The sequence below is a fragment of the Bos taurus genome, chromosome 21 (assembly GCF_002263795.3).
Source record: "Bos taurus isolate L1 Dominette 01449 registration number 42190680 breed Hereford chromosome 21, ARS-UCD2.0, whole genome shotgun sequence".
Classification (NCBI taxonomy): Eukaryota; Metazoa; Chordata; class Mammalia; order Artiodactyla; family Bovidae; genus Bos; species Bos taurus.
Window position 1 is genome coordinate 41,859,512 of NC_037348.1, and position 12,845 is coordinate 41,872,356.

The window sequence follows — 12,845 nt, forward strand, 5'->3', positions numbered from 1 at the left end:
GGCAGAATGGCCATCACTAAAAAGCCTGCAAATATTAATACAAATGTTGCAGAGGGTGTGGAGAAAAGGAATGTACAATTTGGCAAGAATATAAATTGGTACAGCCACTACATAAAACAATATAGAGGTTCCTTAAAAAACTAAAAGAGCTCCCATATGATCCAGCAATCCTATTCCTGGGCATATATCTAGAGAAAACCATAAACTGAAGATACATGCACCCCTATTTTCATAGCACTGTTTACAACAGCCAAGACATGTAAACAACTAAAAGTCCACTGACAGATGAATGGATCAAGATGTGGTAATATACACAGCAGAGTATTATTCAGCCATCAAAAAGAATGAAATAATGCCATTTGCAGCATCATGGAATCTAAAATATGATACAAATCAACCTATCTACACAACAAAAACAGACTCACTGACATAGAGAACAGACTTGGTTGCCAAGGGGAGTGGAAGTAGCGGGGAGAAGAAATAGGAGTTTGAGATTAACAGAGGCAAACTATTCTCTACAGAACGGATAAACAACAAGGTCCTACTGGACAGCACAGGGAACGATACTGAACACCCTGTGGTGAACCATAATGGAAGAGAAAATGAAAAAGCATATAAATATATAAATGTGCACATAACTGAGTCACTTTGCTATACAGAAGAAATTAACACAACACTGTAAATCCACTATACTTCAATAAAACTAAGCAAACGAAAGACAACTAAGAGACGCAATACGTGCTTGCTTGAAAAATAAAAAAGAAATACCTAATTCATAGTCTCAGATGGGGAATAACAACATCTTACCTTGTGATTCTTTTGTCAGGTAAAGAATATTTATAAGGCATTGAGATACGAGCGTTGTGTCTGAATATATGTGTTTAAGTGAATTAAACCATAATCAACATGTATTTAGGTAAAAATAATAAAACTGAACAATAAAAGGTCAAACTGGTCTCACAAGTAGGTTTACTTTACATTGAGATAGACTCAGATGTTTTCAAGGTAATATCCATGGAACCAAAATAATCTATGAGCAAAATAGCTATATTTTGCTATATTTAATAGTTCTATAAAAATAAAATTTAAGAAAATAAAACTTGGGAATGCACATACTTTCCAAGAACGTGACCATTCTCTATAAACTTAATGTATCACATTATGTCCACTAAACAAAAGTGAATGCTGATTTAAGCATTCAGTTCAATCATTAAGAATGCATTTGAACATTAGAAATGTACTGCAGGCACAGAGCGCCTCTATGTGTACCATTTGGTCTTGTCATTGTTAAGCCACTTACTTCTTGAATCCTTCTTTTTCATTTCCTGCGCTAAAGCAACATCAAAATGTGCGCTGTGTCCATTTTCACACTGGTTGATTATCCTACAGACACATTCAGCAGCGAAGACTCTTGTGGCCCATCGGGGATTGGTGAAAGGGTGAGGTCTGCCATCATTTCTGTTGGTCAGAACCGAAGCGTCATCCCCTTTATCTCCTTCCTCTTCTTGCATTGTATCCACACAGGTTACGCTTGCAAAATCTTTTATCAAGGGAGAAAAATACACATAGTTTCAACTGGAAGATACACTTATAAAGAGACACAAATGACCTTAAGTACAGATCATACTGTTCATCAATCATACATCTTTTAACGACGTAAAATAATCATGTCTAATGACTACTGGTAACAGTGCTTACCTCGAGAAACGCTAAAAAACTATTCTTAAAAAATGATGAAGCCATTAAATTATATTTAAAGTGAAAGACTGAATATGATACTAGAATAATTATCAATCCGCTGTATGAAGATGGATATACTCAAGGAAGCACAGCATTCTGTGGTAGGGAGTATGGTGGACAGAACTAGATATGTTAACACTGGGCCCTTGAATGAATTTAAGAAGGTTCCTGAATCCACAAAAATGTCCAAAAAATACTTCCTCAGGATAGACCCATTGGTGTATTTACAATCACAAATTATCCAGATGACTAGCTGCCATCTATGGGGTCACACAGAGTCAGACACGACTGAAGTGACTTAGCAGCAGCAGCAGCAGCAGCAGCAACAGAGCCAGTAATTAAGGAATTATTTCCCTTTAATATTATACTGCTGCTGCTGCTAAGTCACTTCAGTCGAGTCCGACTCTGTGTGACCCCATAGACGGCAGCTCACCAGGCTCCCCCATCCCTGGGATTCTCCAGGCAAGAACACTAGAGTGGGTTGCCATTTCCTTCTCCAAAGCATGAAAGTGAAAAGTGAAAGGGAAGTTGCTCAGTCGTGTCTTGACTCTTCATGACCCCATGGACTGTAGCCCACCAGGCTCCTCCATCCATGGGATTTTCCAGGCAAGAGTACTAATTGCTGACTTATTAACTATTTAACTCAACTTAAAATGCAACTTATAACATAAACCAACTTGTTTTTCTTAAATTATCTTTTATGTCAACCTTTTTTGAGTGTGATACAACAGATAGCAAAGATGTTATAAAGTTAAGGCAAACCCATCTTAAAACATCAATGGAGACTGAAGACATCAATAGAGACTGAAATTTATGTTTTTCGAATAAAAAGGGGTAGAGGTAAACGACAAAGGATAAAAAGAATAAACAGTGAAGTAAATTGAGTATTAACTTCACATAGTGACTATAAAATTTTAAAGAAGATAGGTCACCAATCTATGCACTTGTAGTTTTTCTTTTGAAGAAGTCCTTTTAAGTTCTTTCTTCTGGGGACAGAAGAAAACATCAAGAAAGGAAAACATGTACAACATAATGGTGGAAAGACAAGTGTCAGTAACTGAAAGACAGGAGTACCAACAAGAACAAAGGTGGACAGAGAAGAATACTAAAAAAAAAAAAAGCCAGATTTTACAGTACCTTTCTTCCTTTGAGACCAGAGCTACATTAATTATAAGGCTTAAGTAACTGAGTTGAGAGCTACTGAAATATAATGAAAAGTTAGATGTTAAAGTCATGCAGGCTAAGGCTTGAATATGTGTGTGTCTTTGGGAAAATTACTTATCCTTTGCACGCCCTGTTTTCCCTTGTGTAAAATGGAACACTACTGCCTACTCATAAGATGGTTAAAAGAGGAAATGATACATAGTATGTACAGTATTTGGAACAGAAATGGTTCCTATCTTCTTTCTTTCTCACTCACTGTCTCTCTTAGTCCAAAGATACAAATTTTAAAGACTCTAACACAATTATAAGAGAAAAAAAAAGTAAGCTTTAAGTGCTGGACTTAAAGACTAGCATTAGAATCTTCACTTAAAGAAAAGCAACAGTTTTACCCCAAATATCCAAATTAATAAATTATCACTAGCAGACAATTTTATATAACACTTTTACTTTCAGTTTTATTATGTTGGCTGGTAATCACCAGTACTTACCAGCTGATGCAGCAAGTACATCTTTACAAAGCTTTAACCAAAAGGAGAGTTTATCCACTGCCATAGATGTGAGCATATGATTTAAAGTCTCTTTGATGTCATGGCATAATTTCTGATCTGTCTCTTTGTCAAGTAAGGTCAGTAAGGCCCCTTCAAGGCCCACTTCTCTGATGTTAGCATCTGACAAGAAGAAAATCGATGATCTAAGTAATATAGAAAACAAAACTGCCATATGAGAAGCACACATATTCAGTGGTTATTAAAAATATTACATGCAAATACACTCTAAAGAACTGGTCCACGTACGGCACCCTCAGTCTACTGAGGTCTGTTTTAGTTCACAACTAAAGTTCGATTATTATTCACAACACTGCCAAGTTATTTTTTATACAATGTCATTAAAAGATAAATCTTTGAGTTTACTAATATGTTTTCCTTATCAGGTAAACATTTTCACCCAATTAGCATGCAATACTTCTAAAAATTTATAGTGTTTCTTGGAATGATTATTTTATCTTTAAATTCAAATAAATAATCATAATTAAGCATTACTTATTCTGGTATAAAGGCTTTAAATTTATTAACATGAGAGTAAAACTCAGAAAACAACTATTAAATGGAGAAGAGTGTTTAATTACTACAACTAAGCTACAGTGGATCTAAGAATACTATTGAATTAATATAAATTACTACACAATATTCTCACTGCAAAGTAATACATCATTTCAAAAAAGAAATATAAGCCTTGATCTAGTATCTATTTCCTCTAACTCTGGAAACATAAAAAGAACAAGTACATTTTCTTATGTGGATTTAACTCATTTGGCAATTACGAAAGCATTTAGTTTCTAAAGATTATGCTACTCTTAGACTATTTAAAAGAAGAGTTATCTTTTAAAGATCTTTTAGTGATCTTTTAGTTATCTTTTAAAGATCAGAAGGAGGTGGTAGGAATGTTTCTGATCACGGGTGTAAAAGTTAGAACAGCCCAATGTAACGTATGAGTCATGATTGGATCCTAAATTTGGGGGTGGGGTGTGGGCATGAGGGGGGGAAAGGAATTTATAAAGGACATTTTTTTTTTTTTAATATACAGGAAATTTACGTGAGAACTACAAATTCTATGAAAATACTAAATGCTGATTTTACTAGGTTTGGAAATAACGTGTGGTCAAGCAGGAGCATGTCCTTCTTGAAAGACGCAGATAAGTATTTAGGGGTAAAGAGTCATGATGCCTGCAACCTGCTTTCAGATGGTTTGGCAAGAGGCTTATGTATTATACTGAGAGATACACAAAGTCAATGTTACAAACATACGAAGTAGGTGAGTCTATGTGTTCACTTGCATATTTCTTCCTACTTTTCCATGGTTTGAAAAATTATAAAAATTTTAATAAGGAATTATATAATGAATCCTTTACTATCTTACCCACATAGCTTATTCAATAATTATATACCAGCATATTACCATAATAAATCCTAAAGCAACAAATATAGATAATTTCAGCAGTTAATATAAGTTAAAGGTCACTATGGGGAGAATACCATACATGGTTAGAAGATTACAATTTCTCTGGTTAATTGATCACAGAATAATCTACAAACAAGTTCTTCAACCTATTTGATGACTAGTATACAAGTTCAGCAATGCTGATAGAGTAAGTCAGAGCCAAGGTTTTAATATAATAATAAAACTAAGTTAAAGAGCACAGAATAACAGTAAACACATTATGGATCTGACAGCTTTAGATATTGGAAAGCTCTGTGAAGTCTGAGACTTTCTAAAAATGTGATAGAAATTTCAGTTCAGTTCAGTTGCTCAGTCGTGTCTGAATCTTTGTGACCCCATGAACCCACAGCATGCTAGGCCTCCCTGTCCATCACCAACTCCTGGAGTTTACCCAAACTCATGTCCATTGAGTCAGTGATGCCATCTAACCATCTCATCCTCTGTCATCCCTTTCTCCTCCTGCCTTCAATCTTTCCCAGCATCAGGGTCTTTTCAAATGAGTCAGCTCTTCGCATTAGGTGGCCAAAGTATTGGAGTTTCAGCTTCAACATCAGTCCTTCCAATGAACACCCAGGACTGATCTCCTTTAGGATGGACTGGTTGGATCTCCTTACAGTCCAAGGGACTCTCAAGAGTCTTCTCCAACACCACAGTTCAAAAGCATCAATTCTTTGATGCTCAGCTTTCTTTATAGTCCAACTCTCACATCTATACATGACTACTGGAAAAACCATAGCCTTGACTAGATGAACCTCTTTGGACAAAGTAATATCTCTGCTTTTTAATATGCTATCTAGGTTGGTCATAACTTTCCTTCTAAGCGTATTTTAATTTCATGGCTGCAATCACCATCTGCAGTGATTTTGGAGCCCAGAAAAATAAAGTCTGACCTGTTTCCCCATCTATTTGCCATGAAGTAATGGGACTAGATGCCATGATCTTAAGTTTTCTGAATGTTGAGCTTTAAGCAACTTTTTCACTCTCCTCTTTCACTGTCATCAAGAGGCTCTTTAGTTCCTCTTCACTTTCTGCCATAAGGGTGGTATCATCTGTATATCTGAGGTTATTGATATTTCTCCCGGCAATCTTGACTCCAGCTTGTGCTTCTTCCAGCCCAGCATTTCTCATGATGTACTCTGCATAGAAGTTAAATAAGCAGGGTGACAATATACAGCCTCGACATATTCCTTTTCCTATTTGCAACCAGTCTGTTGTTCCATGTCCAGCTCTAACTGTTGCTTCCTGACCTGCATGTAGGTTTCTCAAGAGGCATGTCAGGTGGTCTGGTATTCCCAACTCTTTCAGAATTTTCCACAGTTTATTGATCCACACAGTCAAAGGCTTTTGCATAGTCCATAAAGCTGACCTCTTCCAGCCACTGCTGAGTTTTCCAAATTTGCTGACATATCGAGTGCGCACTTTCACAGCATCATCTTTTAGGATTCGAAATAGCTCAACTGGAGTTCCATCACCTCCACTCGCTTTGTTCGTAGTGCTACTTCCTAAGGCCCACTTGATTTCACATTCCAGGATTTCTGGCTCTAGGTGAGTGATCACACCATTGTGATAATCTGGGTCGTGAAGATCTTTTTTGTATAGTTCTTCTGTGTATTCTTGCCCTCTTCTTAATATCTTCTGCTTCTGTTAGGTCCATACCATTTCTGTCCTTTATTGAGCACTTTGGAAACTATATATTTTAAAAGTATAAGACATTATCATTTCTATTTTTGTAGTCTGAATTTATACACATGTTTGTGTTAGTTATATGATTTTAAAATGAAGAGATACACTTAAAACCTTACTGGCTAAGAAGTCCTTTAATTCAGCTCTAAAACATAGACGGGGCAAAGAAATCCTTTAATTTGAAGCAGATTCATCTATGAGAAATTTTATTCAATTAGATTTGAGGGGAAGAAAGGCACATATCATAAATGACTTCAGGCCTAAATGCAATTTCAATCCATTGTAAAAAAACTGGTCCAAAACCAACAGCCCTCAGACGTCAGTACATACTACCGTTAGTGGGGAATAAGTAACAGATCACTGGGCGCTACTCCCCCATTTCTGCCTTAGACTTGGGATGGAGCCCAAGAATTTGCATTTCTAACAAATTCCCAGGTGAGTTGGATGTTGCTGCTGTGGGGAGCCTGTTTGAAAACCACTGCTTTTAACCAGTAAAATCACTGGTTGGAATGATAACTGTTTAGCAACCGTCACTTATAGCACATTTAAGATATTATATACTAACTTTTAAATTTCCCTTTAAAAACTCATGTCTCTAGAGAAGCTTTAGGATTAAAATAATCATCTGAGCTGGAGATAATACTGATAAAGAGAATTACCCAGAGTCAGTTCTTCTCTGCTGTTCTTAGCAAGCATAACAGCGTGCTCTGAAACTTCAGCTGCTTCTCTCTGAACAAGCTGACATAAACAAGCCAGTACTGCTCGTCTCAGTAACAAATAGGGACTACAGAGATTCACCTGAAAAATACCATTTGGGAAGTAAAGGAACCGAAATTCTTGGTGACATTCAAAAAGTCTAACAGATTACTCACTGGACCCCTCCTGATTCATTAGATATACAGAGATTTCTTCAACTATCTTAGCACGTATTTTTTACTAAATAACTTAGAAATAGCTTAAGGAGTAATACATGTACTTATTATGCAATATTCATAAACAAACCCAAGCAAAAGTCTCTTGACAATGTTAGAAGACATAAAATGTATATGAGTAAAACAGTTTTGAGAGACAAAGGGATACCACTGAAAAAGAATTTATTTGCAGCTTATACACTACTGTATATACAAGTGCTCATGGAACCATATACTGTTATGTTTTACGTGGAACTATATACTATTATATTTTATGAATCTCCAAGTTTATATAAATCTATATGAGCACTGTAGCATAGTGATTAAAATGGAGGCTCTAGAGTCAGACTGTCTCAGTTTGGGTCCTATATCCATGACTTACTAGCTATGTGACCACGGGCAAATTATTTAAATTCTCTGTGCCTCAGTTTCCTCATTTATTATATGAAAATAACACTACCCTATCTCACAGGGCTGCTGTAAAGTCAACACAAAGAAACATGCAAAGGTGCTTAGCACAGTACCTGGCAAATAGTAAGTATGCGCAATTAAACATTAGCTATAGCTATTATTAATGCAGCCTCTATCAATAGTTTATGCAGATGCCATAGAGAGTAAGTAAATGCATTTTCAAATAAAGGCAGAAAGAGTTTTAACTCAGAAAACATATTCACCAAAAGTGCTCTCTAGAGACATTATAGATAGCAAATTTTATACATGCATATCTACTTATATGTGGATATACATATATGTACACAGATATCTAAATATCTTCATGATAGAGAATATTTCTTCTCGAATGACAGACTCAATACATATTCTTTTTACTGAGAAGTATTTAAACAATGTAAATCTCAATAAGCTGCATCTACTGAGGGTAAATGATAGTACAAATGGTGATATACCTTAAATGAGTAATTAAAACAAGTCAAAGGTGATTTCATAAGTAGAATAAAGCCTAGAGATTTTAAAATTTATTTCATTCCAACTATGAAAATAAAGACCAGTTTGGTGTGGCTTATGACAATAAATGTCTTCAACAGTGATTTTCCAAGCGGCATTTGAGAAATAATGGCATAATTCTTATAAGCGCCTTTAGATCTGGCTTATGTGGGAAAGGCATGACTGAGGCAGGTGAGTCTGCCAAAAAGAGCAGAGGCACACTTCTGAGAAAAGAGTAGGCAGTGGTGGAGGGTTCTGGCACATGACCCTATGCAAAGAGGGCTAAACCCTTAATTTTATCATCAGCTAAAAGACAAAGTTTGTAAACATACTATCAGTGAAATATATGGATGAGGTCTGCTTTATAAATATGTTCTATTATACCCTCGAGTACATGTCATGGACAGTGGAAAGACAGGAATGTCATTCACAAAGTTTCAAGGTTATGTCATTCTAGTCATGTTTAAGAACTTTGCTGTTAGAAACTCGTACACAGGCTAACAGAGAACTTAAAATGTAAAAAGATTAAGTTTATTCATGCCCAAGATTAAGGCTGTATTTAACAACAATAGCAAAGAAGCACTCTAAAGACAATTTTAAAGAAAAGTTAATGAATCTACTAGCTGTATTAACTGGAGCATATACAAGCATATAATTCAAGGCAGGTGCAGCATTTATTCAGGCTGGTCATACAATCTTTTAGAAAAAGCATGCTCAAAAGTACTCTACTTATTCAGTAGAAAATATATTAAGGACTGTCACACAAAACAAAATGGGACGCTTAATATCTCCATGTCATTCTCCAGCATTTATATTGGGAAGAAGAACAGAGCGGGTTAAGGCAAACAATCAAGCAGGCAAAATACAGAAATTAAAATCAAACTATATGTTCAATTCCTTTCTGAAATGAATATATTAAATCAAAATGATGCAAAATTAAATGCAAAGAGTGAGTGCACCAGCTGGAGAAGGTTAGGGAGGATTTGTTTACGCTGGTATTAAGTTAACACCATGTAACATGCCACACACACTGGACTTTGCATTAATGGTTAGCTTAAACAGAGAGATGCAGAGGAAAAGAAGAACATCTACAACCAAAAGGGCCGGGGGCGGGTGGACACAAAGAAACAGCACTGCAAACCTCAAATAAAGTTAGGAATCGGGGGTCAGGGACCTACCAACACAGAATTATCCAACAAGATCTCCTGCACAAAAACAAACGACAGACTGGTCATGACAAAAACCAAAAGATAAACACCAGGATGACTCTGACAACAGTCACCTAAGCATTAAAATATACATGTTGATAGAGCTATCATTCAAATTGGCTTAGCTTCAGCTTTAAAGATAGGCCATAAATACTTCATTTTCCATCTTAAAACATGAGTTGAGCTAAGATTTTAAAAACAGTCAACTCAAGATATAGATAACAAAAATACAGTAATTTCAAAATGCACATTTGTTTAATTAGGTTTTCCTTTGGAATCTTTCATCAAGCCTTAGTAATAAAACCAGATCAAGTAGACATCAGTGTGAAAGGAGTGATCTGGATTACCTTCACATGAACAGGTGTCCCATAAGAGACAAAGTTAATCGTTTACCTCATCACAAGTTATAGATTTTTTTACTCTTGGAAGCCAAGTTTTAAAACTGTGAGTAGTGAGAATTGCAAGTGTAGCTAAGGCCAAGTTCAGAATGGAAGTTAAATAGCATGCAGTTAGAAGAAAATCCTTTATAGTAAGATTCTTTTCTAATGATTAAATGTATTCTGAATATTCAGAGAGTTTCAGTTAATATGAAAACACTTCATGCTAAATAATTAATTTCTATGAAGAAAAGAAAACCTGAACATAAAGTTATTAATAGGAAAGCAGAAGCAATTTTATTATTACAGGGCATACTTTAAAATATAATAAATTTAGGATAAAAGCTTTACTAACCAAAATTTTAAGTTACAAAATTAACACACCATAGTGATAGCAATTTTTGAATTTCTGTATTAAAAAAATTATTTTATAGCTTAAGTATTATGAGTAACATGAATAAGATCTGTAATTGTTGCTTCTGATTTTCTCAGTGGCTCTAAATGTACCTAAAAGAAAAAATCTGAGAACAGTGTCTATTCTTCTTTGTATATAACCTTCTTAGTCTGGGAAAACAAAAGAGTAATGAATGCAATCAGAATTAATTCATTAGGAATTAGTTATGCTCTTTATTTCTCAATAAACTCTACTTAATGAATAAATTCATGTATTAGTTAAAGAAGAAATTTTAAATGGTTATTAATGGAAATTTTCTACTATGATTCAAGAAGGAAAAAAGGGTAGTATTGATATATTTAAATGGAGAGCAGAAAGTTAGGTCAACTTGCAGAGGAGTGGGTTATCTTTCAATAATTAATGTTGGCAATGGTTCTTCGAATATAAAGAGCAATATTACTGGGAAAAGTTGCTGAATGATAAAGGTAATATTCTTTTCCAGGAGGTGCTATATTCTCTAATAAATGTTTAATACAGACAGAAACCGAAGTTTCTATCAGGAAAGTCAGTCATCTTCTCTCCTTAAGAGTCTTAGATAATTATGACTATGAAAATCAATATGAAGATAAATAAAATTCTACATCTAAGTTATATGTTAAGAAAACAAAAACAACTACAATTTACTGAGTGGTTATTAAGTGTCGAGGACCCATGCCTTTACAGGTGGCATCTTGTGTAACCCTTGTGTTTTACAGACAGGAAAGATGAGGCTGGGGGAGGTTATGGGCCATCCCTAAGGCCACAGAGCTAGGAGGGGGCAGAGTTAAGAGGTATCCATAACTACCAAGTAAACATGAAATAATGAAATGAGGACTGGAGAAGGAGTTCAGAAAGCTGGTTCTAGACTCAAAGCTACTAATACCTAGATATATTACCTTGGGCAAAATATTTCACTTTTTGCTCTTTATATTTTTATTGAGAATGTTGGTTTTAATAATGTTTGCGGGTTCTTTCAAGGTTTGAAATGCTGCATATTTTGTCTCAAGTTTGAAAATGACAGGTCTTGTCTACAGTGATGATTCTCAACTATCATGTTACTAAGGGGAGGGTGCTGTAAACATCACAAGGGCAGAAAAAGTTGAAAATCAATGGTCTTAAGTTTTAACTCCAACTGTAACTTTTTCAGGCAAGTCCAGATAGAAACTGGTGATGCTCACAGTAAATCTTAAAACCACTGATGATCATGAACCACCTAATCAGAACACTGTATTGATCACCTTCACCTTTCTATGTTCATTAGACACACTGTTAGAACCCAGATGTTGAAGCATACACTGCTAGAATATTCAGGAAAAATATTTCATCTGGGATGAAAATAACTTTATATGTAAGTTTGGAAAACAGGAAAAAGAAGAAGTAGGAAAAAAATTGCTATTACCACATAAATATTTCCATGTCCTACAGCATTTATACAGTACCTGGGATGTTAGCACTCAGTATTAATGAATCAATATTCCAAATACTAAGTTTAACATTAATGGAAGGGAAAGTGAATAAATATATGAGCAGTTTAAGATACGATTATATGAAGTTACCCCACACCCTCCCCCAAAAAGACTAAAATTGAGGGAAAATAACTATTGTATATGGTCGAGAGATTAACAAATAAATTTAAATTTCCAATAAAAGAAACTAACGACATATGCAGTTTTATACTCACACAGAGACAGCTGACCAGGCTAGACAAGTTGACATGTCGTGGAGCGAACATATGAAGCTGCTGAAGGCAAGAGATGGCCTGAGCTTGGACAAGGCAGTCTGGGTTATCTTGCATCACTGCACAACCCAGCAGACAGGAACTTCTTAGGGTAGAAACAGAAGTGCTGTTACCTAAGATGAAAGCAGAAAGCTTTAAATCGGCCTAGAAAATCATTACCCTTGAAACACATATTACTGGGCTTAAAATTTCTTTTTTTTCCTCTAATTTTAAACTTGAGGTTCTGTGAAGTAAATTTCTTCTTCAGAAGGAGGGATAATCCAGGTTATAAGTTTTTAGATAATGTTAGTTATTTTTAGTCTGAAAGGTTCATGGCAACACAAATCATTAGGCAAAGAACTGAAGACTGCAGTTCACATCAAATTTTCATGAAAAGTAGAGTTAGAAACTGCTAATAATAACCCTGCTCGTATTAGTTGAGGGTTGCTTTTATATATTAAAATCATGTATTTTGCATTTGAATAGATCAGAATAACTGAGTTTTGGGGCTTAGTCATTCGTATCTTATAAGAGATAAGAGGTTTTGAAACTATTCCTTTTTATGTTTGTCATTTAACTTGTTAAGGAAAGTATTTTTAAGACATTATCCTTCTAAATATGGTCCGCATCTTTACAAGATAAGAGAAATCTGATTGGCATTTATTTTAACAA

The 12,845-nt window shown here is 35.1% G+C and overlaps 1 protein-coding gene across 14 annotated transcripts in view; it reads right to left on the bottom strand.

The window, feature by feature from the left end:
- HEATR5A (HEAT repeat containing 5A) overlaps window positions 1-12,845 on the bottom strand; it is a 97,796-nt gene that overhangs the window by 24,413 nt on the left and 60,538 nt on the right. For 9 of the 14 annotated variants that reach the window (XM_010817169.4, XM_010817167.4, XM_010817168.4 and 6 more), the window contains 5 exons: window positions 12,138-12,307; window positions 9,617-9,643; window positions 7,245-7,383; window positions 3,393-3,572; window positions 1,301-1,540 (listed from right to left, as the gene is read on the bottom strand). In XM_010817169.4, the coding sequence (XP_010815471.1) occupies window positions 1,301-1,540; window positions 3,393-3,572; window positions 7,245-7,383; window positions 9,617-9,643; window positions 12,138-12,307 (756 nt within the window). The remainder of the gene's footprint in view (window positions 1-1,300; window positions 1,541-3,392; window positions 3,573-7,244; window positions 7,384-9,616; window positions 9,644-12,137; window positions 12,308-12,845) is intronic. The other 5 variants (XM_024982059.2, XM_024982057.2, XM_010817174.4 and 2 more) reach the window with 1 other exon arrangement.